Consider the following 27,093-nt stretch of genomic DNA (forward strand, 5'->3'; position numbering starts at 1 on the left):
CTTGGCTGGCAGTGCCACTGCGCAGCACACAGGAACCTCAGGCCCTGGCACAGCCCACGAGGCACAGGAGGCAGAAAAAAAAAAAACAAACCACCACCACAAAAACCCAACTTACCTCCATTACACACCTACTGTTACAAGGGTGAACTTGTATCATTGTCTCTTTCACAGGAAAAAAAAATTCATTGGGGTTTTTATTTGTTTATTTACAAGTAGTCTTTCTCTGCTGCTTACTTTATAGGTGTTCAGCACCAACCTGCATTCACTATGATTCACTTTTAGTATCCAGAGATGACAACACAGCAGGTTTCCCCACATCAAAGCTCTGACAGGAGCCTTTGAACTACAAAAGCTGTAATCAAAAAGTATGTGGAATAAAAACCACCCTGAGACAGGATTTGTGTCATCAGCCTCATCTGGTATGAAATGTCATCTTTTAGCACTCATTTATATTTAATTTAAAGTGAAAGGAGCCTGAAATAAAAATATTGTTGTTTAAATTAGTACCTTCTTGTATATTACCAAGTAATACATGTGTTCTTAATTTGTAGGAAATAGATCCTGAAAGCGTTAGCTGAGTCAAACTACTAAATTACTAAGTACTGATGGTCCTGTTGTTAAAAAAATGATAATCTAAAAATGCAGTTTGTTATGACATCCAGTAAACCGTTTCCCGGTCTCCTTGAAGTAGAACAGTAAGCAAATATGCACCTCACTTTTTTTTTTTTTTTAATCCTGTATGTATTACTGTCCTGTGTGACAAGGTCTAATTTTCCAAGTTTCTTCTACATGACAAAAAAAAGATGGAGATGCATCCCCCTCCCCACCTCTTCCCAGCTACTAGTAGCTTCACAAACCCTGTAGTGGAATATGGAACGTCTTCCCCCTGGGGCCATCATTTTCAGTGATTGTCCCATCCCATCCCATCTGGGCTGTCATGGCCCACAAGCCATCAGGCTCAGCCTCAATAGACTTCTGGTAGGACAGTCACCAGCCTGCAATATCTGAGTTCCATTATGCAAGAATGGCTTTCTGCCTTCGCTTGTCTTTCCCAAGAAGCCCTTGTGAGCAAGGAGAGCTCGAGTCCAGCCTAGTCCTGAAGAACATGACTGGGTGTAAAGACACTGCTGCAGATTCAGGGTGGCAGGATGAATCAATGTCATCATCGCTCCAAGCTCACAGACCTTGAGTGACAGTGGGCATACTTCCAGTGGAACTTTGCCACTTCCCCATTGCCTTCAGACTGCTTAGTTGGGTCTCCTGACAAACCAAAACCAAACATCACTAGAACCACCTGTTGGAATTTGGATCCTGCTTGGTTGTCATAGCGTTCCCCAAGTGCTAACAGCAGCGGGCATCCCACTTCCAAAGACAGCACACTCACTCCCACTCTTACCCAGATGATTTGATAGGTGAACTGCCCTGGAAGAGACAGTGACGATCCTATAATTTGCCCTGTTATTTATTCCTTGTTGCTAAGCTTCCTGCTGGTCTGCAGGGAGAAAAATTCTATTAGGCATTCATTATGATCCTAACCAACAGCAGATCAGCAGCTCTGTTGCTGCTGGGAAACAGGTCCCTTTCTGTGCACCACTGATGCTTCAGAAAATTTCACCCAGCTGCAGTGCTATGAAGTTACCACTATTAGGCCATATGTTAAGTCTGTATGTGTACTACCGGGCTCATTTATTACTGCTCCAATTCCATCTATTCCCTGAGAAAGCCTTTAATGAATAAAAAAAAATACCAGTCATGATCCCATTTCATATTGTCACAGAGCTGAAATGATGGAAAAACTCTGAAGTCATGTAGAAGTTTGGAATTCTTTGCTGCTATGCTCATCAGAATCTCATTGTGAATGCAGGCAGCCAGTTCGACGTTTATCTGGGCAACTGAAAAATACGAGGATATTCCCCAGGAGGCACAGGGCTTAACACCACTAACACAAAGTTAAGAACAATCAGTCTATCCTAAATGATCTCCCTGTAGGTTGTATGGAAACCTTACAACAGAGGAACCCAGAGTCTTTGTGAAGATGATTCTTAGCACAGAGAATCGACAAGGCATGCAACTGACTTCTTGCTACAAGAGTTTCAACCTTTGAATCTAGCACAATTCCTACAAGGTAAACTCAGGAATTAGCTTTCTGAAGTGTGGAAAAGAAGTGGCTTATTTTCTCAGCAAACAGTTTCCCAACTCAAAAGCAATTGCTGCCAGTCTCATAGAACTAAGGTCTATAAAGTAAAAGAAACACACCATGATTGCTAAAATAAAGTTCACGCTCGGTGTAGGTGAGCTTATGGGTTTTTTACTGGATACTTTCCTTTTAGTAGTCTTCAATGCCCTGTCACCAGTTTCTCTAGTGACTACAATCTTCAGAGCTCTACACTGGCAGAAACACCAAATATGTCAATCAAAACCACATGCATCCCACAAGTTTTCAGCCCAGCTACTTGACTCGGTCTAGATGCGGTGTCACCATACCACTCATTCAGCACCCAAGGTGATCTTACTTGCATCAGCCCTGGGGGGGCTGAGCTTCCTCCCCATGTTTGGAGAAATTCCTAATGAAGAACACAAGGATATTCACCAGATACTCTTTTAAAGTAGTTCTCCATATGGACAGCAACTTATTGTCGGCATCTGCTCCATGTCTCAGTACTGAAGATCCCAGCTTGTCATTCAAACTTGAGTCACGTCACTGTCAGTTCAGTGAAACTGCAATTGGAACTTGCTGTGTGCCTTCAGAGTAGTACTTAGTCTTTTTTTTTTCTTTTCTTTTTTTTTAAACTTCCTAGTATTGAAGTTTCTGAAGGGCAATATTCTGTTCATGGCTGTTGAAAATGATCTGCTTTTGCTGGAATTCTCTCTAAGTGCTCCTGACAACTTTTTCTGGAGATGCTGAGTCTTACAGGATCAAACACTTCACCCAGAAGAGTTAGCAAGCTCTGTGCACTTTGACTCAATCTATTTATACAGCCTTTTGGAGGTGGGGGGAAAGTGCTAATACCTCTGCCTAACTCAATTAGCCTGTGTTCTGTTAACCATGACACAGAAGAATTATATGTACTTTGTGATTTCATGAGTTTTGCTTTACTTTATTGACAGGTCTATATTATTCATGCTAGTGTAGGGAGGGTGGAAATGTAAGGCTTAAGGGCTACCATATCACAAAAATATCAAAATAATTGAGTATATCTGGATGGGTTTAGCATTTATACTAATGCATTAACTTCCATGACAATTGTGCATAAAAAATATCCTCTTACGCATTCCCTAAATAGCCCATATCAACTGCTCAAGGAGGCTGTATGACTACTCAAAGAATTCTGAGATCAAGCTTGCTTTGGATCGAAAAAAAACAACCACAGTTCCTAAATTGAGGAGATTAATAAAGCAGCTCCAGGGATATAGCCCTGCCAGGGACCTACGCTGGGATAGCTCAGGCACATACATGAAGAACAAGTTAGTTACTGTAGAATAATTGTAGTTGTCAGGGATGAGATTATATTTCAGATCTCATGAGCTGCTCTGTATCCCTGCTTCTGGCAATCCTCAGCTGGTGTTGGCTTGAGAAGAAACGTAGGTTATGCTGAGCTCATGCTCTCTCTTGCACAGAGTGTAAGGAAACAGTGTCGATGTACAGCTCTGATGGACACTGTCACTTAGTCCTAAGCCTCACCTCACTTGCTCACCTCACTGTACAAGTACAGTGGTAGCTACACTGATAGCACTCCTTTGAAGAGTCAAATTTCTGGTTGGCAACCACTTCACTTACGGTTTCAATGGGACAGCTATTAATTTGTATGAGGCGCTATACAGGCAAAGAGATTACTTTCTAGGGGTGAAAAGTGGAACAGCCTTGAATCAAACAAAGGGGGAGAAAACATTCCCAAATTTACACCCAGACATTACTTATGATCTCACTATCAATTCTCCTAATAAATAATAATTATACTGCTGCAAGATTAGATTATAATATTAATCTCAATTAACAAGCTTTAGTAATTTCTCTAATGCCATTTGTTTAGTTTGGAAATCAAGAAGGAATAATTTTACTAGTTCTGGTCAGGCATGCAAATGTTTTAAAGAAAAGGATTTACTCCTTTCACAAACATACATACAACTTTGGAGACTGAAGAGGTCGTTTAGAAGTCACCTGTTAATCAGGTATTAGCAGTACGTGTTTTCCCACGCTGTTTCAGAATTATGCCCTAGAAAATCATCACTAAGAATGCAAGAGAAGTCAACTTAATCCTTACATTTTGCCAACCCCAGAAGTAAACAATTAGTCCTAATATAAGGGCTTTGTAAAACTGTTGGAGCCAGACTGAGCCAACCAAACGGTTAGCTGGGTAAGGAGTAGTCAGGCAGCAGTCACGGTGTCCCAGCAGCAGCCTGAGCTGGATTCAAGCAAACAGCCTGAGTTCAGTAGTACCCTGGTGATAAATGGAAAGCACTGGCTTAACTTTCTAAACTCAAAATAAAAACCACTTTATAAAAAGAATAGTGTTCTGATCCCCTACCTTCTCATTCTCTCCTTCCCACTCCTAACAGGAGTCACAGAGACAACTCTTCCAGTATCACAGCCAGCGATTCCAGAGATGTTGGCCTCTGCTGCATGCACAACAGCACCTTACCTCTTTTTCCAAGGCAGAGTTGCTCCCATGCCCTGCAGAATTCCAGCAGAAGGAGGGCAGAGAAATAGGGAAGAGTGCTTACAGATGCAAAAGGCTGCACACCTCCATCCTGGCTCCACTTCTGCAGTCAGTGATGAGCATCCATGAAAGGTCCTTCATTACTGCAAATGTATTTTCTGAGTTTGTGTAAGGATGCATTCAAATGTAGAACTTCAGGGTTAGGCTTGGAAAGATCCAAAATGTTAAATAAAAAAAAGACAGCTTTCAGAGTAGACAATAGATAACTGGGGATTTTGGGGCTGCTGGCTTACTAGAGACCTGAGATAGTTCAAAATTTTCAAACTATGAAGGGAATGGGCTAGTTTGGCTGACTTCAAATGCGGGGAAGAAAACAAAACAAACAAAAAATACATCAGTGAATATGATGGGCTAAAGAAGTTGTTAAGGTTAGGAGAAACAGGGGGACCAAAGAAATAAATACTGGTATTTAGTTTCTTCCATTGTACCATGCCTTGAATTTTCTTATTTTGAAAGCAAAAGGAAGCAGGTACTCTCAACCTTTATTTCCTTCATCCCTCCTGCTGTCTGCAAAAATAATTGCTATTTCCAGCATCTGTCTTCAGAAGCCAAACATAGAATCATAGAATACCAGGTTGGAAGGGACTTCAAGAATCATCTGGTCCAACCTTTCTTGGCAAAAGCACAGGCTAGACAAGATGGTCCACTACCCTGTCCAGCCAAATCTTAAAAGTGTCCAGTGATGGAGAATCCACCATTTCCCTGGGGATATTATTCCAATGGATAATTGTTCTCATTGTGAAAAATTGTCCTCTTGTGTCCAACTGGAATCTCCCCAGGAGTAACTTGTACCCATTACTCCTCATCTTTTCCATGTGACTCCTTGTAAAAAGGGAGTCTAAATCTTTGTAGCCACTCTTCAAATACTGGAACATCATAATAAGGTCTCCCCTAAGCCTTCTTTTCTCAAGGATGAACAAATCCAGTTCTCTCAGCCTTTCCTCATATGGCAGGCGTCCCAGCCCTTTGATCATCTTTGTGACCCTTCTCTGGATGTCTCCAGCCAGTCCACATCTTTTTTGTACAGCAGGAACTAAAACTGAACACAGGATTCCAGGTGTGGCCTGACAAGGGCTGAGCAGAGTAGGATAATGACTTCTTTATCTCTGCTGGTGATGCCCTTGTTGATGCAACCCAGCATCCCGTTGACTTCCTTTGCTGCTGCAGCAAACTGTCCACTTATACTGAGCTGCTTGTTCACCAGGACCCCCAGGTCCCTTTTCACAGAGCTGCTCCCCAGCCATGTAGATCCCGGCCTGTGCTGCACTCCTGGATTGTGTTTTCCCAGGTGCAAGACCTTACATTTGTCTTTGTTGAACTTCATAAAGTTCTTGTTAGCCCACTCTTCCAGCCTATCCAGGTCTTCCTGCAGGGTGGCTCTCCCTTCCAAAGTGTCCACTTTCTCACTCATTTTGGTATCATCAGCAAACTTTGTCACATAATCCAGATCACTTATGAAGATATTAAACAGCATTGGTCCCAACATCCATCCCTGGGGGACGCCACTTATGACAGGTTGCCAGTTTGAAAAGAAGCTATTTACCACCACCCTCTGGGTGCAGCCCATCAGCCAGCTCCCCACCCACCGCACAGACCACTCATCTAGACCATAACGCATCAGTTTCTCTAGGAGGAGGCTGTGAGCAACCATGTTGAAAGCCTTGGAGAAATCCAGGTAGACAATGTCCACCACTCACCCCTCATCAACTGAGCAGGTTATTTTGTCATAGAAGGCGATCAAGTTTGTCAAGCATAATTTGCCCTTGGTGAATCCATGCTGGCTTTTCCCAACCATGTGCTTCATTTGACCTGTGATAGCCCCCAGGCGGATTCGTTCCATAATTTTACCAGGGACCGAAGTAAGACTGATGGGCCTATAATTTCTTGCATCCTCCTCTTCTGATGAGATCCCTTCTCATCACCCCTTCTTGTCAATGGGGGTGACATTAACCTTCTTCCAGTCTTCAGGGATGTTTCCAAATCTCCACAACTTCTCAAAGATTATGGAGAGCAGCCTTGCAACAACTTCAACCAGTTTTCTTAACACCCTCGGGTGGGAAACTTTGGGGCCCATTGATTTGTAGGGGCCAAGCTCCTGTAATAGTTCACATAATAATAATAGTGTAGTAGTTCTTCCTTCTTCCTTCAATGGCTGTGGCTCTGTGCATCAACCGGGATTGTTGTTCCCAAGGCCTGGGGCCCAACAGTGCTGGTAAAAAGAGAGGTGGAGAAAATGTTGAGAACCTCTGCCTTTCCGGTGTTGTCAGTGACTAATTCACCTCTCCTGTTTAACAGCAGGTCAATATTTTCCTTCTGTTTCTGCTTGTTGTTTACATACCTGAAGAACCCTTTCTTGTAGTTTTTGACATCTCTGGCCCATTTCCATTTGAGCTGAGCTTTTGCATTTCTAACTGCATCTCTGCACACACTGGCAATGCCCTTGTAATTCTCAACGGGTAGTTGTTCGCTTTTCCACCTCTGGTACGATTCTCTTTTGGTTTTGAGCAGACTCAGAAGCTCAAGAAGGACTTTATTTTAAGAAAGACATAGTGAGGGAAAAAGTAGTATTCTTGTATGTGCAATGTCAGATGTAGGACTTGGGCATGTACTGAGCAATACTTGAGCAGATTTGAACATACAAATAGGAGTTATTTCATAGCCCACAATTTTAAGTTAGGCGCTTGTCTTTTCTGTGTGTTTTGGCTTTTTTCTTGCTGCCACAAACCCTACACCATCATGTGGCACCAACTGGTGAGGTCTCATCCCTTCTCTCTCACTGGTTGGAAAAGCATATATTTGGCAGCTTTTGCTCCTAAGAGAAAAGAAAGGTGGATCTCGGGGAAATCCCCAGATTTAGAGTGAGCCACTGCAGCTTCTAAAGCTCACCACCCTGGAGGTGGAACAACACAAAACATGGTTGTCCTGCAGTACTACTCAGTGATTTTTAGAATCATTGCTAAATCCTTATGTATCTTCTTCCCTCTCCTGAATATGCCCACAAGTCCTCTGCTCTCTTAGGAATCTCCCTTTATTAACAAAGTTTGCATTTCTATCAGTCTAATTTGTGTGAAATGGGATCATTTATGTTTTGGCTTTTACTGTCTCTAAGAGCAGCAGTATAAACAGAGAACAATAAGCTTACAAAAACGTCCGTGGTAAAAATGATTCAGTATCTAAGTCCAAATGGCAGATGAAAAGCAAACAGGAAAGCTAGCCCAACATCAGCAGAGACCTCTTTAGGATTTGCAGTCTGCATAAATGCATGTGGGACAGAAGAGAGAGGTTAGGATTAGGAGGTAGCATCTGGCAAGTATCTAAATTTATACAACAATGTGACAATCCGAAAGAAACTTCATTTTAAAGAAAATCTTCATGTACTAAGTTGACAAAATAGCCTATAAAATCAAATTTCCTTATTCTGAAAGAAGTTGCTTGAACCATGCCTTAAAGGTTTATAAGAAACAACTGTGCATTTCACACAGCCAGGCTCCGCAGGCTATTGGCTAGTAAGAACCATAGCACCTTCTAAACCTTCTTCAAATTTCTGGTAATTTCCTTCCACCTCTCTCTTTTTTATTATATCTCTCTTATTTGTTTTACTTATTGAATGCAAGTTTCCAAACAGCACAGACCCGGTCCAGATCTACAGGATCACTTTAGAAGTGAAATTAGATTTGCTACCAGCAAGACAAGCCACTAGAAGTATTATTTCCAGCAGAAAACAAAATTAGGTAGTCATTTAAAAAAAAAACAGAGGTGGATAAAATCCAAATACAAGTCTGTGCAGCTATCTCAGTCATCAAATCAATGCCTTTCATTAACAGAACAGAGAATAATAGTATTTTCTGAAGCCTTTTAAAGTGTCTGCAAGTTACTGCAACAGAGGTCATGCTTACACCAAAGCCTAATGCCTTTGACAATATTATGTGTTCAGAATCACCCAGTGTATATCAATTTAAGTAATTCAAATCAGGATAAGCCATTTCAAATCAACTGTGGCAACCAGGTTTCTGTAATGTCAGCTTGGCCATCAAGTCTGCTATGGATCCAAACACTACTACTTTTCTTTATCTATCATTAAGTAGTAAATACTCAAAATACCACAAATCAGTGGAAGCCAATGTACATCAAAGCCTCAGTAAAACAAATTCCACATCAAGCAAAGAGACACAGTTTATATTAACTTTTGCATTCAATATATGTTTGAATTAACTCTTGGTAATACCGAAAGAAAATTATGTTGTGAGGGGTCTTGTTCTGGCAGGAAGCTAGGGTTTTGCAGGGATGTTAGAATGTTAGAACAGTTTTGCTACGGACATACCTAAGGGGAAAAATAAAACCAAACCAAACAACCCACCAATCTAAAATAAAGAAATTTAGACAGATATTAAGGCTGTATAATTAATGGCAGAAGAAAAATGAAAACACTTTAAAAGCACTCTTAACTGGGTTGCTTCATACATTCAGTACTGGTTTTGGCTCAGATTATAAACACTGCATTAATAAAGATAAGTAAATTTCTAGCTTAGCATTAAGCCTTTGAAATACAAATCTTCCAAAGGATAATTTTCAAATCTTCATGATATGACATGCCATCAAAATTAACTCCATATATTTACACCTATCATTTTAAAGAATGCTTTAATGCTAGCACACTTTGAATTAAAGCCTTTCAACAAATACAGGAAGAAGTAACAGTTTTGCAGATGGCTTTTATGACTTCTTTTTTAGGTTTAAAAGTTGTGACTACGGCCAATTTTTGAAACAAAGTACCACATATAGCTGGTGGAAAAAGCACAGAAATAATTTAAGTAGTTGTCAACATATTAATCTTTGAGTATTGCCAAATTTTCAAAAGCCTAGTTCTTCCAAATTATACTATTTATACTTGCATATTACATGCATGCATTTAAATTTTGCTTTGAAATACATTTTGACCTATGTTTCAAAACACAGATTGCAACATATCTTAAATGTCATGCATGATTCGGTCAGCATTTTTCTACACCTTCTTCTTGGTGACAACTTTAAAAAAAGATTTAGATGTCAAATGCATAAAAACCTGTTTTAAAAATCTCTCAAATTCAAAGGTCCTATGTGTTTAATTAAATATTCAGAACAGCTACAAGGTCAAAAAAACTTTTCCATCAAAAGTTTTTCTCTCAAAAAAGTTTCTTTTAAACAGAAACATAACTAAAGCGAAACGGATGACATCACAGTTTACTTTTCTAAGATTCATACCAGTTTTTCAACTTCTGTAGTAATACTCGTGTATGCAAGCATCATGCAATTTATATGTAGAATGCAGAAGTTAATTACAACTCATTCATTTTGTAGGGAAATCAGTGTTAATTAAACAGGCTAATGTGTGAAAGGTTAGATAAAAGTTGCACCTTATAAAACCAAAGCAGATGTTTCAACTTATAGTTTTAATATAGCAATCAAAGAAAATTCCAAATACTGTACAGTGAAGTGTAGTATAGTACACTATATACTGTTATAATACACTATTGTTACATTACAGATAAAAAAATCAAATATAATTAGTACAGCAATCACAAATAAAACAAACCAAACTGTGCTGGGTAACAGCCAGTACTGTGAAGATGGTATAGTTTCTATGCTAATTTATTTTTAATTCAACATGTAAAGCACTTGCTGTTTAAAAAGATTTGTTTTCTAAATATATACACTATTTTAATTCTTATTTATACATTTTAAATAGCATTCCCTCCTAAAAGTGCACTCTTTCATTTCTTGGCAATAATCCTCGTTAAACGTAAAATAATTCTGAAAATACCACTCTTGTTTCAACCTTTTATTGCTCAACCGCAGGCATAAGGGCTCAGAGGGAATCCTGCATTCTAAAGATCTTAAGCAATTTCTTCAATTTTAAGAAGCTAAACTGATATCCACAAGCAAAACAAAGAAACCACTTACTGTTCTGGCTTTTTTAACAGAAGGATCAACTTCATATTATTATTATTTTACAAAAGCATGTAGATTCTGCTATTTGAAAATGGGAGCTGAACAAATGTAGAGGTAACAGTGACATCTTTTTAAATCATTCATTTTTCATACATTTCATATCGAGCATCGCCCTCCCAATTGTTAAGCGTACTATGAATTTTATTATCTGGCATTTTCAGTGCACTGAAAAAGTAGCAAGCAACTCTGCTAACCCTGTGACAGTGAGAACAGATTCTACTTTTTGAAGGATTGCAAATGAAGCATTTTGGTCTTGAAAGTATGCCTGTTGTACTGGGTTGTTAGCATACAGCCTTGTGGCACTGTGCCTCTGTGACGCTGCTAGAGCTTTCTGTCAGAGGCAACATCTAGCTCACATTTTGTAATTATCAGAAGACTAGTAAACTATATGGGATTCACAAAGCCAACAATATACATTGCTGTTTTGTGACTTTAGCATTGAAGACATCCTAAATACATTTATATGACTTCATTTGAAAAGCGGCTGTTTATTTTCCCTCATTGAAATGCAAACAATTCACAGAGAAACAGCACTATCAAAAAGTCAACCTTACTAAGCAGCCAGCCATTTGAAGCAGTAAAAATCTTGCATTTGCCTAGAAAACTGATCTGTTCTCCTCAGTTTTCCCATGTGTTCATCAGCAATGTAGTTCATTCTCTCCCCCCCCCCCCCCCTTTTTTTTTTTTTTTTTTTCTTTTTCTGTACTGGGCCTGTATTTTCAGTAATCATCTTTCATTTAGGTTAATATATATTAAGCCATAGTAAAGTTTAGGATTTTCAAGTAATTTAAGTCATCTTTGCAACACTGTGTAGAAGGTAGTTGGCTCCTACACAAGAAAGTAATCAAGGCAGGTACTCAAAAAGACTTTAGAGCCACAGCCTCTGTTCACAGACAATTCAGTAGCAAGAACTTTGGGTTGGTTTTTTTTTTTTTTGAGAAAGGGACACTCTTCACACCATTTGAGAAGTCCTATTAACATGGCTTCACATCCACAATGAGCCAACGTCTTCCCTGCCCTTGTACCCCACCACCATTTTCCTGACTCTTAACGGGGAAATCTAACAGTCACATGGGTGCTCTTAAGACAGGCACGCACATTTGCCTCAACTTACATTTGCACCCACTGCTAGCTATCAAAGGAAAAATCTGTTCAAATTTACACTTCAGTGTTCTTTATTTCACTTCTCCTGTACAGTTACACATCTCACCGGCATGTAGATGAAGTTTAGCTTCACTTGAGAGTATCAAAAGCCATCTTTCTCAAAAACACTGATATTTAAATGCATGAGAAAGCTACGTAAAATAAGAACACTGCAAAGTAGTATGCACAATCCTGCTTTACACCAGAGCAATTCATACCAGTGGATCTTGTGATTTTGACATCATTCCTTTTTGAGACCATTTTCTTTTAGGAAGTTCTGATCTATGACTTGTGTGGACCCGAGATGACACTATGGGTGAGTCAAACAGAGCTGTTATATGTGTCTATTTCTATTTAGATAAGAAGGAAAACGTCAAATTACTGCTGAAATGGGAAGTGTGTCAAAATTAAACCAAGCCTTCCTCTTTACACAGTAAAAGGCACACAAACTTCTGTAGTCTTATCAGAAAGGCATGAAAGAAGTAAGCATCTTCCCTTGAAATAAGGATGATGTGCAACAAGTATTTCAATTTATTTCAAACTTAAAATTCTCTCATAGATACTGCCCAAATTTTTTTACAGCCAAGGAAGACATTTTTCTAAAGAAAAGGTTAAAAGTGTCTAAGTGATAGTTACCTTGTCTAAAATGCAAGAGATCCAAGAGATTCCTCCCCCTCAGCCTCTCCTGACTTAAACTCCTTCCCAGGAACATGCCACTGCTATACTCTTCTACACCTCACTCTGTGACAAAGCACAAGCCTCTACTCAACATCTTCTACATAGAAGTAGCCTTCAGAGCTAGACTGATTCATGGGAGACTTAAGTGTTTTCAGAAGTCATGGCAGGCTTCCAGCTGCTGCATGTGCATCCCGTTTCTCATTGAATAAGCCCTGCCAGTTAATCAGTGCATCAGCAAGGTCAGTTCTGGTGAGCCAAATTACTTCATACATTCCAAGCTTCCAAATTGCTAACTTACGGGTTAGCAATTTGAGATCTTAAAGTTTTTCATTTATTCATGAAAAGGTGATTCTTATTTTTTACCCATAAGTAGTATACTAAATCATAAAATATTTATTCCCTCCACATCCACATAAAAAATTAACCAACAGAGGCATTTTAACTTACTTTGACAAAACGGGGGCTATTCTTTAAGTTACTTGCTTCAGTTAATTTTTACATACAAAAATAAATCCTCCCTCATGGGACATTTTACCATACTAACGTTTAGAACTGTTTAAGTGATTAGAAATGTAAAAAGTGAGGAGACTTTTCTGAATATAAACATATACAATACAAACAACATTTGTGAACTGGTAAAAACCCACATGTGCACAAACACAGACTTCAATATTTAAATGCTCTTAATTCCTTTGAAGCTGTATTAACATCTTTCATCCATTCAATGTTATTTTACCATTAGAGGAAGCAACAATAGTGCACTTAAATAGGACTATGAAGATAGGAAGCGAAGTGCAGTATCGGACACACATTCCATCTTTAGGGAGCAAGCACAACGGCTGCATCTTAAGAACTAGCACTGCAGGTCTGATGAACACGCTACTTAAGTGGATACCAGCTATATTATCACTGATGTAAGGAAATCTGCATCACAAACTCAAGTGAGACTAATAGAGGTGGGCGTGTATTCCTTGTTTCCATGGAGTAAACAGTGATCTTCCAAAAGCTCAATTATCACTGAACGCTTTACGATAATGTATGTTAGAGAGTCATTTCCTTCCAATAAATTGTTAATTTGCTCTGGAGAGGACCGCTGTTATGTATTTTTTGCCATTACTAACCAATGCTAGTAATCAAAGTCTTAAAATAAATGGATTTGCCATTGAACATTTGTTTCTTGCAATTGCCAACTTCTTCTCTCCTGTAGTTGTATTAAAAGTTGCACAACATCTGACCAGCTCAGTATTTGGGAGGAAATAAAAACATGCTATCACTTACTAACAGAGCACCAAAATGGTTTTGTTGGCTCAGACAGCCATGCATAACCACACCACATTCACTTTATCTTCATCATACACTAAGTAGCCTTTTTTCTAACTTGCTTAAACTGACAATATGCAGAAATTAAGAGAGTTTACTAAAGTTACACTTATTCCAAGATTTCTGACAAGCGTATACAGCTGTATGAATGAAAAAGTTTTTAAATCGGAGGAAGTGCCAGCACAACATAATTAAAGTATTGTATATGCTGCATTATCAAATTTAGCAGAAGTTTAGTTTCAGTTGCTTTTCAAAAGTTGTGTATAATTCATGTTTATAGTGTATTTTTTGAGTGGAATTAAGTACCTGGGACAGGATTAACTTTGTCATGTTTCTAGTTTTGCCTGTTCTAGCCTTTCCAGTAACCTTAAACTAGCATGGTAAGAACTTTGCATGGGCTTAAATTTTAAGACTTTTAAGGAATTAAAAATTACAAAGAATTTTCAAGAACCCACATTTACAGCAGATATTCATCTCAGTGCATTTCCTAATAACTAATTTACAGGTAACAGAGCCAGCCTGGGCAGCAGTATGGTAATATTGAAAGCTATTGCCAATCACACGCTTATCATGCACTGAATAAGATGATATAGTCTTTGACATACATACAAGATTTAATAACTAATCATTTTGTGTGGCCCAGCCAATAAACATTTGAACAGTAATTTCTTCTACCCTTATTAGATTTTAACCTATCAAGAGTGATCCATTGGCTCAGTTGTATTAGTGATTCCTGCATCTTGACTATCCATCTCCTCAAGCTCCTCAACAGAATTTCCCTTTTGTGCTTTAGACCTTGCAGGAAATGTTGTTCCCACAGAATTCACCACGTTACCATCAGTTGATTCAGTATTCAAGTGTTCAGTACCACCTGGTGCAGAAAACGATTCAGGCAAGCCAGCCTGAAAGCTCCCAGTTTTAGCAGTTGAACTCACTGCCTCTACTTTTCTTGGAGATAGATCAACTGATGCTGACTGCTCTGTATTCTGATCCCGCAAATGTCTATCCATTGAAGCCTGAATAGAGGAGACCATTTCCTGCAACTTTTTTCTCTGCGCCTCAATCAAAGTGGGGTCAAGCTGCCTGCTGTCTCTCATTGTCACAACTCCCGGCGCAATTCGGATAAGCTCACTATTACCAGAGACAGCTGTGAATACAGAAGGCTCAATTTTAGAAGAAGGACTGAAGTCCGTTTCTGTGCTATGCTTTCTTAAAAGTGGTGTTTCCCTGGCTCTTTGATCATGTTGTTGACTACTAGATGCAGTTCCTAGCGAATGGCCCTTTCCTTGAAATGCAGTTATGTTATGTAGTTGGTCAGATTTCTTTTTCACTACTCCACCACTACCCAGCTTCAGCATTCCATGTGAAGGACTTGCTTCCCTGCTTCTTGAAGTAGCTTCTGCTCGCACTTGACTTAAGGCCTCTTTAACCAACTCTTCAACATCAGGACCAATAGGAAAGTGCCCAGCAGCATCCACACACAGCTCTAACCTGTCTTCTGCTGCGTTGTACACAAAGTTTTTACCAGGCAGATGTGGAAAAGTACAGTGCTTGCCATCAGCCAAACCTATGAAGATAGAAAAAGTTATTCAAAGTGCAAACATATATTTAAGGCATGCTCTGAATACACAGTAATTATTGTATTTAAACTTATTGCATGAAGTATTAAAACCAAACACACTGAAACTTACTATTGTGGCAGAGAAAACAATGTAGGCTTTTATGCTGTATGACAGCAATCACAATATACCCTTAAGATGCTGCTGCCTTCTATGGCGATTCTAACGAAGAGACAAGACTGCAGTATTATTAGATAAAATAACTGCCTTGCTGGAACACACAGTTCTAATACAACATAAGTTAAAGAAATAGTATATGCATGCAGTAACACAAAGCAAGCCATACCCCATCACTACCACCACCCACCCCAAATCTACACAAAAAACCCCGAACAAACAAAACCCCAGAAAACTGCCAAGAGCACATTTCAAATCACTGCCTATCTATAGAAGTACTATTTAAGGCCACTTCCGTACTAGTTAGAATTGTAGTAGGATTTCAGGGTGTACAACTGCTGCTAAGCATGAGGAATTTCAAATTTGCTATATTTATCGTCTTCTCAGAGAGGAAGTGTTGCTAGATAAACAAAAGTGTTTCAAGCTTACTATGCTTCGTAGTCCTGGAGATTATAACTGTTAACCTTTACAAAACAAACATGAAGCATAATATTTTTTGATCTGCTGTTTGTTTCATTGTCCCACTTACAATTTGACTGATCTGCTAAAATTGAGAGTTCACTAGACAAATTTAAGTTCTGAAGCTGCTCTGTGTCAAAAATGGGCAACACTCAGTTTTCCAGTTTATCATCATAAAATACAAAATAACTCTTTCAACTACATGTTGTGGTAAAAGCAGTAAGGTGATTACAGCTTTCTGTGAGTTAAAAGTTATCTGCAGATGAAAACTTGGCTGCAACAAATCTCTTCAGTTCTATCAGCTATGCAAGGAGAGCTGCAATAAAACCCCACTTTTTAAGAAGTGCCAAGAATAGGTACATTAATGGGATTTTTCCTCATAGTCTCTTACAATTCTTGAAGAAAAACATCAGAAATTATGCTGAAGGGAAGAAACACAACAAGCAAATCCTATTTCTGTGTTATCAAGTAACTTGTCAAAATAAGTATTCTGGGCATCAATGAAAAGGTCACTCAAATAATTTGAAACATTATTAAACTGTTTTTATACTGATGAACCAACTGACCAGTCTCACTCATGCTCCACAGCTTCTGATTCACACACTTTTACAGTTGCAGAGAATCTACAGATGATATTTTATTTTGAGAACTTCAGGCACTTAGCTACTTTCTTTACATATCCATGGGAACCAATAACTGAACAGCCAAAACTCACATAGAACAAAATTTAACCCCAAACACCTATCTGTCTAACTTGGGCTGAAGAACATATTTTAACTACATAATTTACCAGCTCAAACTTCTATGATAGATGAAAACTGCCTCTGAAATTGCAATCCTGAAACCTCAAAAGAAGGTCTTAAACAAGACCTACTAAATCAAATTTCAATTGATTAACAATACCTACACTTGATAGGAAGCTTTGTTCCAAATGTCCAGTATGATTGGTAATGAGACACTGGCACAGGTTGCCCAGAGAAGATGTGGATGCCCCATCCCTGGAAGTGTTCAATGCCAGGCTGGATAGGGCTTTGAGCAACCTGGTCTAGTGGGAGGTATCCCTGCTCATGGCAGGGGGGTTGGAACTAGATGATTTTTAAGGTCCCTTCCAACTCTAACCATTCAGTGATTCTAATAGCTGCGTTATTACATTAACTAAAATATTACAAATAGGTAAGGAGCTGCTTTAAGTGAAAAAATAGTTAGATTATTGCACACTGTAATTGTTTAACGTGGGAATTTAGTAGTTCATAAAATATTAGAATCATACAAGTATGTTAATACTGAAACAGTAATTCTGCCTACCAAGGTAGTGCAAAATAACTGCACGCACAGAAATGTAATAATGTTCCAACACAGAATATCACCTCCCACAGCCTTAGTTCTTATATTGTCAGTTGGCAAAAATGACTTTTAAGTCAGGCATTTTCTGTGAGTTAATGACCAGCTGGGTTACAATCCTTTGGATTCATTTCAGGTTCGCAACTGTGGCTAGTCATTAATCAGTCCAAAACATCCTTTCCATCAGGCACTGCTTAAGCTAATTCCCTTGCCACAAACAATACACCAGTCTTTACTGTACAAGCACAGTAAAAGAAAGAAAACTAAAAGGAAGCAGATCTGCTATAAGACACTTGCATGCTAATTCTATTACCCAGGCTAATAATTCAGTGAGAGGTAGTGAGCGCTGAGTATACCACACATTTTAATTACTGCAAACAGAACAGAAATTATCTGGTAAAATACCTGTTTCCAGAAATAATCAAGATTAAATTAAGATTGATAAAACTGCCTAAGAAGAAATCAAACAGTAAGAAAGCAGCAAAGGAATCATTATTATAGATTAAACCACAGGAGCTAAACTATGAATGCAAAGACTTCAATAAGAAAATAAATTTTAAATGAGAGAAAATAACTGAATAGTACTTTCTTCTCTAAAGAAACAGATGTTATTCTTTGTAGGTAGTATTTGTAAAGCCATCTAAAAATCAAATATACTCTAACTATTTGCTTGGTTATTGTGTGCATAGTCCAAGATGCAACATTTATCAACACAAGAAGGGGATGGATAGCTTTGCCTTTGAACAGCAATCTTTGGAATATGAAAGACAAATTTAACCAACCATTTAAACTCAGTACGCCTGTATAAAATATCCACTAAGAAGCAGACTATAAAGATGAACTGCTTATCCAGTAAGTGTTTTAAAGTATAACAGGAATAGGTCTTGTGATCTTCTCTTTGTTTGATCTTTCAGGGGAAAACAAAAATTAAAAAAAAAAAAAAAAATCAGTTGACTTACTGAAGTTGATTGTACAATTCGGGAAGTTTAAATGGAGATGTATGGTTGCAGAGAAAGTTTCAGAAAAGAGGAGATTTAAGTTGAATGAATTAGTCTTAGATTCCCTAGTCTTAGGCTCTCTGAGGGAGCATAAGGAGTTCTACAATATTATGAAAATGAAAATGTACCATGGTAATAAATTTAAAATATATTTCAGCTTACAAGTGACTCAATACAAATTTACAATTTTAAAGATTTGAAAACAGAGGAAGGAAGGGATAAAAACAAAAACTACCTGTGGTTTTCTTCATTATGCTGTAGAATACTCCACCTTGCTGAAACAACTGAGGAAGCCCCTTTGCGTAAGACCAAACATCTTCTCCTGTAAAAATCAAACACAATAATTAGAATTAAACATTCATATTTTAATATTATAGACAATGGCTGAAAATGTAACTCCTTGAATTAAAAGCTGAATCTTTACTCTCTTCTATGCAATTAAGAATTTGAATTTCTATTGCAAATTTACAGAACAAAAGCCCATTGAGAAACTTTCAGGAAAACATACCACCATCTGCAGTCAAATATCCTACATGTTCTAGTACAAAGGTTCCCAAATTTGATTTGATCCAAACTGCAGCTCCTGGTTCTTTGCCAGGCCCTACACATAAGTCTCCATTCCCCTCCTACCCATGCTTCAACATAAAACTAAGAAATGACTAACATGCTTCCAAAATTCAAGCACATACCCTTGCACATTAAAACCTCAATTCTATATCCCTACACCTTCTCAAAAATCAGATCTCAATTTCACAGATGCCCTACAGCAGACTTTATGCTGTAGCTCAGATAGAAACGTCCACACAGGCAGCTGCATAGAAGCTGTGTCTGTACCTTGCTTTTCTTGAGAGTTACAAACAAAATATCAACTGTGAGGCTCCAGCAGTCCTGTGTAACTGGCATTTTTCAAAGATGCCAAAAATGGCATTGAAATGTGACAACTTTAAATGCCACTGAGAGGAAAAAAACCCCAAAACCTAGACTATGTAAGGAAAGGAATATAAAGAACAGAAAAATTGGGTTACAATGAGAGAGTATCAGTGATCTAACAGCACATGCTAAATCAGTTCAGATCTGCATTTTTACCTATACCCTTTTCCTCATTTTGCTAACCACTTACCTGCTTCAGAGAAGTGACACGTGATGTAGCAGTCAAAGTAGTGCAAACAAAAAGCACCGATAAATTACATTCTCCTGATGCAGAAACTACTGTGCGTATACATATTCAGAAAAAAATGCTTTTCCCACTTTATATCAAACATTCAGAGAACATACTGAGATACTGCACCCTTCTTTAGGCATCAGGATCTCAATAACCATGTCTCAATTTTCTATTAAAATTGGAGAATGTAAATCATCAACTAAAGCTAACTGGATGTGCTTACTACTTGGAATAGAGATAGTTGCAATGTGTGAGGCTGTAAAATACTACTCACCAATATTTCTCTGCTTGATAAGAGCAAAATAAAAGTTAAAAGTTATTTTTAATTGCTTCCTCATACTGAGTATAGAGCACATCTAAATCCCTCCTTGCATTTCTTTACCGCATATCCCACGAGGTAACTTGCTACTCTCCTATCCAACCCACCTCAGGTGAGAAAATATTTCATCCTCGTGACAGTGGCATTATGTGCTACATTACGCTTTGAGACCCTTCAAGCCACGCTCTGACTTTTCTGTTTCCCTTCCCTGACAGGCATGGGACTCTGTACACTCCCCTGCTCGTCTGTCCCCCCACCAGAAGGATTCTGTCACTCACTTCTCCACTTCAGGTGTTATTCAAGTCCCCATTCTCTATAAAAAGGTACAGTGCAACTTCATCATGTTTTGTCTTTCAAGACATTTTAAAGGCAGGAGACCTACATAATCTGATGCATTCCCTTGAACGGTATATACTGTCGTTCATTGCATTCATTTGCACATCAAGCTCACAGGTTTGGCCTTCACTTCCTAGCAAGAACAACTGAGTAAAACCAACTACTTGTCTTTCTTATTTTCCATGATCTACTAAAGAAGGAGGTCTTGTCTTTTGACTTTATCCTGAGAACTCCTCTCTACTGACTTGCTAATAAATTTGAAGCTCCTCTCCAGCTCTCACTGACCCACTAAAAAAAAAATTTTTTAAACAAATAGAGTTTAAAAGGAAAATTCTCTTTTCCTACCCACTATGGCCATTGCTTTCCCACTTCTTCAAACAGCTGCATGGAGGAAGGACAATTACTGCTGATAACACACTCTCTCGTGTTTTTCAGCTTTTCAAAAGGTGTTCACTGCTACCCTGCATCCCCGTTCTCATTTACATTTTGAAACACGCATCCCTATACACAATGGCTCCAGAGCATCACTGTTGTGGCTCTTCATTTTTCCCCAAGCAGCAGCAAGCTGAAGTCTTCTTGATGGTTTAAATACTGCCCACAGGAATCAAAATAACCACTACACTGATAAGTAATAGAATACAGTTGTCAGTCTACCCAAGCCTGGGGAGGCCCCAGTCAGTAGCCACACAGTGGCTGACTCCAAACTAAGGACTCCTATACTGCTGCATCTAACAATACATTCTTATTTGAAGGGCTCCCTTCCCTTCCACAAGACAACCACCAGGCTTTTAGAAGCAGCCCAGTTTTACATGTTAGTGGTATTCTCAAATGAAAGATTCCCTCTTCACTCCAGGCATGATTTTTCAAGCCTTGCACCAGAGAAGCATCATTGTTTAGATAGCCTTTTATGCAACACTAACAAGGACTACACGCAGAAAAGTATGGAGAGCAGGGCTCACAAAACAAAAGCATCAGCCACTGAAAGAAATACAAACTAACCATGCTGTTTTGATAGAGATGTCAGATTGGAACACCAAAAAAACCCCACAATTACAACTGGACTTTCCCAGATCAGAGGAAGTAGTGTGTGTGATTCAACTAAACCACATTTGAGGTTTGCACATTTTTGTTGCTAGTTGGATTTTACTGTTTGTTTTGGTTTTGTTTACCATGGCAGTAAGATGTTTATAGGTCACAAGTTAATCTGGGTGATCATTTAGTTAGACTAAAAACACCCTCAAGACACTACACAACGATGTTGCCCTCACTATTCCCACTCAGATCAGACCTCAGCCCCACAACACGAAGGTATGGCAGCAAATGAAGACTATCCTACCCACAAGCTAGCCTCATACACTGCTGAAAAAGAGCAGTGGAAGCCCCAGACCATCACTTTGTACAGCAGAGAGGACACACAGCAGTGCAAAAAAAATTAAAACCTCAGTTAATAAACATAGGTTACAGGGAACTACAGCTGGTTTAAAAACAAGCTGTTTAAACCCAAGCAAATCCTAGTATCAATTAATAAGTTTAAATTAAACCTGGCTATTTTGATTTCTTGTGTACCGACAAATTCATCAATGCAAAACAAACTGATGTAAATAGATTCATACTTGGCTTGCATGCATCCAGAGTGCTTCTGAATGGGTGTACATAAAATCAGTTTTAAAATACAATGTTTTAACTATGTTAATGTAAAATTAAAATTCTTTTAGTAATTTTATTAAAGAATTCTATATTTTGAGCTAAACAAAAATAGGGGAGACAACATATTATGCATGATTTTTTGTAAAGCTAAGTAATTTCTAGACTATCTAATTTCCCAAGGCTTATTTTTAAGTTATATACAGAAAAATTAATGAGCATGGTGTAAAATTTTAATAAGTTAACTAGCTGAGACCAGAAAAGAAAAATTCTAGTAACTGAAAGAAACATGAAGTCAGCTTACAGGAGACCCTGTATAAAAGAAAAGCTTTTAAGCATGAAGAATGAATAGTTATACATGTTTGAAGACACACTTTCACTATGGGCATTGGGCAGGGAGGGGGGAGCACAAAGCGTGTCTGGCCCAGAGAGCTATTTCAATAGCATTTCCCCTCTACACATTCTAATCTGACTGTATTAGCTGACTCTTTTAGCAGAACAAAGTTACAGCAAGAGCATGCTGGATAAGCTGACTTAGAACTTTGCAGCATTGGTTTTTAGCCCTACAGAAACATCACTGAGAAACACCGAGGCCTCTTGTCCCAGAAAGGCTGAATACACCCTGAGGAACTGCCACCCCAACACTCTTCAAGAAAGAGCAAGGACTTAAGCAGTTTCTTAGAGTTTGTTTCCCCAGTGAAAAATCACAATTATAAATTGTCAACTGTCTAGATTTTTTCAAAGTATCTTTGAAGGAAAATGAAGTCCTGATGAGAAAAGTGATTATATAAAAATAGCACCTTATTCAGTAGCTGCATAAGTTGTTATACCTGGCTGGTTTATCATTTGCTGACACTTTGACTTCTATTAGTAATGCAAAATGGATGCAGTCAGAGAAGGGTGAGGTAAATTCTATTCTCGACTGTCCTTTGAAAGCAGAGTCTAACAGCAATGAGAGTCAAAGACAAAAATCGCTTCCTGAATACAAGATCAGCTCACAGTCCATTGATAAATACTTGTAAAACAATGAGAAGCCTTAATGCTGAAGTCACTGAGATACTTTTAAAGCACCTCAGAGTTTTCTGTAAGCCATTAACTACAGTTTCGGGAATATTTCCTGAAAACAGGAAAGCACCCTTAAGTTTCATCTCAAAATTAAGACAGCTTTTAAACCTAACCTTTTCCTGCACTTTGGAACTGCGGTGTAAATGTCAGTGTGACAAGGTGGCTAGTGATTCAGCACGCTATCTTGCGGTAGACACAGGAGTAAACAATCAGGCTTGGAAAAGAATCAAAGTTCTGCTTGATGAACTTCTGACGTACCACTCCATGATTATGTAATGGTTTCGTTTCTGAAACATCACATGCTTTAGCCACACCAAATCCCTCCAGCAAAAGAGAACGCTCCCACAAAAAATCCCTATAAACATTACTATTCAACTGGTTGAATAATTAATGAATAATTACTGTTCTGCTTCCTGCCAGTAAGCAGCAAGAACTGTGAAACTTGATGAAAAAAGTACACAAATGAAGGTCCAAACCTCCTGAGTCCAAATATGAAAATAGAAACCACAGGCACCTGAGAAAAGTCCTTTCATCTGGAATTATTAACAGTTAGTCAGATTTACACGACTGACAATTTGTAAGCATGGCTTTGCAACCCTATATCTACCTTTGGGGTTCAAATCTGTGTTTAGCTTCTTTCAGTTTCTCCTCTGCTTACATCACAGCTCTTTAAAAAGACCAGATCTTCACTTAAAATTAACAGATTAGCTAAGGATACAATGTTGTGTTGATATGCTGAAACCAACACAACTCCCGGTGGGGAGAAATGCCAGGACTATATCCCACTACAAAGGTGACAATTTGGTCCTCAAACTTCCAATAAGCAGACATTCCATGTCCCCTTCTCACCTCTGCTCTGAATTTATTTCCTGAAACCTGAGGGAGATGTAGGAAAAAAGAGAGCATGTAGCTCACACACATACATATCTGATGTGTGCCTAATGAGAGACAGGAGAAACAAACAGACAGAAGAGGAAACACAACAACTTCTAAACAGCAATTTTTAAGAGAGGACTTTAGAGAAAAAAAAGAACAAGTATCTTGTATACACATTTTTAAAAGTCACGACACTCAACGTATCACTGACAGCATGTTAAATGCTCTTCTAATAGAGGAATAAAGGAACTAACCTTCTCCACAGTTACATAAAAGAAAAAAATAGATGTGTGTGTAACTACAGTTTGTAAAATGTTATCTTCTACTTAAAATTACAATTTTGAAGTATAACTTGAAGTCAGCCTTACCCATTAATGTTGCTAGAAGACAGAGAGAATACATCTCCTTATCGACTTGCTCTTGCAGTTCCTTTGATGAGATTTTACTAGTCACAGCAACGTCTTCATGCTTCACGGCACGAGCAGAGTGTGCTGAAGCAGACTGCCTGCCTTCCTCCTTACCTTTCAGGATTTCTATCGCAACCCTGTCACCATGCTGCAAAGGAACAGGCTCATTTTCCATGCCTTCTTTGGGAGGCAGAAGCTCTTTAGGAGGAAAGCCATAGCGAATACATTGCAAATACGGAGGGATATTAAATTCTCTCGCTATGCTTTCCTGTAGTTCCAAGAAGGTGGTAGTGCACTTCAGGGTAAGCATTGACTGCCTCCCATCATTTGTGGTTATTCGTATTTTCTTTTCTTTTGTAGATGTTGGAGAATATGGGGTCTTTGTTGGTGTAGCAGGTGCAGATGATGGCCCCTCACGAACTGCCCCAGGAGAAGCAGTCCTAGGTTGCCCTTTATGCTCTTGTTTCAATTTTTCACTTTTCCGTTTTTGCATTACGGAAGCCTGGTCTGCAATGTTCTGCTGAATAGTTCTTTCGGCTTTGCTCATATTCAACTCCTCCTTGTGCAAAGTTTTTGTCTTCTGTCCCGTCAAAATAATTTTGGTTGGAAGTTGTGACTCTAACTCTTGTCCTTGCTGTACATCATCAGCTCTTTGGGCATGAGCACCATCGATATTTACAGGGGTATAATCATCAGGGTTCTTTTTGGCAGTTTGATGCAATATTGTGTTGACAACCTTCTGAACAAGAATTTCACTACCAAATTCACCAGGGAAGTGCTTGGTAACAAGTTTCATGGCAACGTCATACACGTTGCTGTTCAGAGATGTGTCACTTTCATACTGGAACCAGTAGACTGTCTCTCTCACCACTCTTCCACCCCACTCTAGAGTAATAGGAAAAGCTTCAGGGAGATTATCATATTCTTTACCTTCCCAGTAGTGCTTGAATCCACAGCCACATTTGCCACCTGTAGACCTAGTATTAGTTCTGTCTCCATCCAAATATGAAACAGACCCATCTTCTCTGACACGACGCACTAAGTTACTATGACACCAGTTACAAGCAGTCAAACTACTCAGGTTATAGTCTGGTACCAGCACATCCTTTGCGGGGTTGTAAGAACACACCAAGCTGTTCAGGGGAAAACTGTAATTTTTGTCAGGCCTTAGTTGGCCATGGGTACTTTTTGCTAGATTATAGAGTTTCCCCCCAGGAGCCAGCCACTCTGGAGGAACATGATGCTCAGAAAGGGCGCCGCAGATGAGGCACCTGTGAAGGCGGTTGTCCATCACTGCTTTTTTGGCAGCTGCAGTGACTTCTTCGGGCTGGACTCCTATTACACCAGTCCTTCTGTAGAAATACTGATGTACATCAGCTACAAGACTGGGATGGATACCATGCTTACTCATGAAAACCTCCTCCATTGCAGCAACAAGCCTCATCAAGTACTTATCTTGCAAACTTCTGTCTCCTCCAATAACACAACCACCGTCCTCCTCTAACTTGATGTACTTTTTGATGAGGTCTTGAGGAACTCCCCAGGCTTTAGGAAGTAGCTTCCTAGGCAGTTTAGGTAAAGCAGCACCTTTTATTCCAACTAGAGGAATATAATGGTTACGTCCTGAGCTACTCCAGGCAATGCAGATTGGCTTGTTCAACATGCCATCTTTTCCCATGCATTTTTCTAGGGGTACCAGACCAGGGAGGAACGTCGCTGAATAATCTCCAGAGCTTCGCATTCCGCTTAATGAGTCTAACAGGATGATAGGCCGGTGAAGCACATTGGCCAGACCAAAGATGTGAATATTCCTAAGGCCCATTGGCACACCTTCCGGAGGAACAAACAAAGGGTCACATTCATTGATAATGTCCTCCCACTCTGCTGCATCAATAAAGTCATGGAAAAGCGCCTTGTAGTGACTCAGGTTCTCCTCAAAATGCTTCTTTAGATTCTCTCGCAAAGCATGCCAGAACAGTTCCCTGCCAACAAGTGCCCGCGAGACTGCATGGACAAGGCAGTGTCCGTCTCCATCCACATGGACAGGAATGAGGCACTCCTGACTGTTGTTGGCCTTCTTGATGTCTTCCAGGGTGTCGTGCAGGTAGATGAGGCTTCCAGAGCGGTCCTTTCCATAACCAATGGTTTCAACATGCTCCGGCTCGATGAGAAAGGCGCGGTCACCCAAGAGGGAGCAGTCAAAGATGTCTCCCTGGTTCATCTCCGTGAGGAGCTTGGCTTTGCCAGTTTGCTTATCCATACCGTAGCGGGCCAGGATGGGGGCCAGGAGCTTGCAGTGGTAGTTGGAGAGGCCCATGACTTTGACAAGCTCGGTGTTCCTGCGGGGCGGGCCGGCGCCGCTGACGCCCAGCAGCGCGTTTCGCAGCAGGTTGTGCAGCACCAGGTCGGGGTCGGTCACCTCCTCCACAGCCAGCAGCTGCCGCTGCTCGTGGCGCTGCCCGCAGTCCGTGCACTCGATGCTGCCGCTGCTCTGCGGCCCGTGGGCCGGGAAGAAGAGCCGCGCCTGACATTTGGGGTCGGGGCAGGTGCCGGAGAAGATGCGCCGGTCCCGCTTCTTGGAGGCAGCCGGAGGTGGCGGCTGCGGCTGCTGCTGAGGAGACGGTGGCGGCGGCGGCGGCGGCGGCTGTTGCTGCTGAGGCTGAGACATCGCTCTGCTCTGGCCGGGCTTCACCCCCAACCCGCGCTCCTCCGCCCTCACAGGCTCATCCCCTGAGCTCCGGCTAACGACCGGCGCCTGACAGACGCCGCCACCGGTGCCGGCCGCCAACCGCCCATCCACCGAGCGCCCTCCCGCTGTCGCCGCCGCCGCTCCTCGCCCCCGCCCCCACCTGCACCCCCCCTCCCTCCCCCGGCAAACGCGGAAGCCGCCGCCGGCGCCGCCG

General features: G+C 40.0%; 1 protein-coding gene across 1 annotated transcript; it reads right to left on the minus strand.

The window, feature by feature from the left end:
* Positions 1 to 10,138: 10,138 nt before the first annotated feature.
* VCPIP1 (valosin containing protein interacting protein 1) lies at positions 10,139 to 26,956 on the minus strand. The gene is made up of 3 exons (XM_082479017.1): positions 24,152 to 26,956; positions 18,617 to 18,703; positions 10,139 to 15,414 (listed from the first exon to the last, which is right to left on the minus strand). The coding sequence occupies exons 1-3, from the start codon at positions 26,856 to 26,858 to the stop codon at positions 14,543 to 14,545; spliced, it is 3,666 nt and encodes a 1,221-aa protein (XP_082335143.1). The 5' UTR covers positions 26,859 to 26,956; the 3' UTR covers positions 10,139 to 14,542.
* Positions 26,957 to 27,093: the final 137 nt, after the last annotated feature.

The sequence above is a fragment of the Vanellus vanellus genome (assembly GCF_965231255.1).
Source record: "Vanellus vanellus genome assembly, chromosome: 2".
Lineage (NCBI taxonomy): Eukaryota > Metazoa > Chordata > Aves > Charadriiformes > Charadriidae > Vanellus > Vanellus vanellus.

Bases quoted from the DNA above. Each gene is read 5' to 3' on its own strand.
- VCPIP1 (XM_082479017.1), bottom strand. From the start codon at position 26,858: ATGTCTCAGCCTCAGCAGCAACAGCCGCCGCCGCCGCCGCCGCCACCG. The intron at 18,704-24,151 runs GTAAGGCTGACT...TGATTTTTACAG, and splicing joins TCTTCTAGCAACATTAATGG to GAGAAGATGTTTGGTCTTAC. The intron at 15,415-18,616 runs GTAGTTTTTGTT...CTATCTTCATAG, and splicing joins CATAATGAAGAAAACCACAG to GTTTGGCTGATGGCAAGCAC.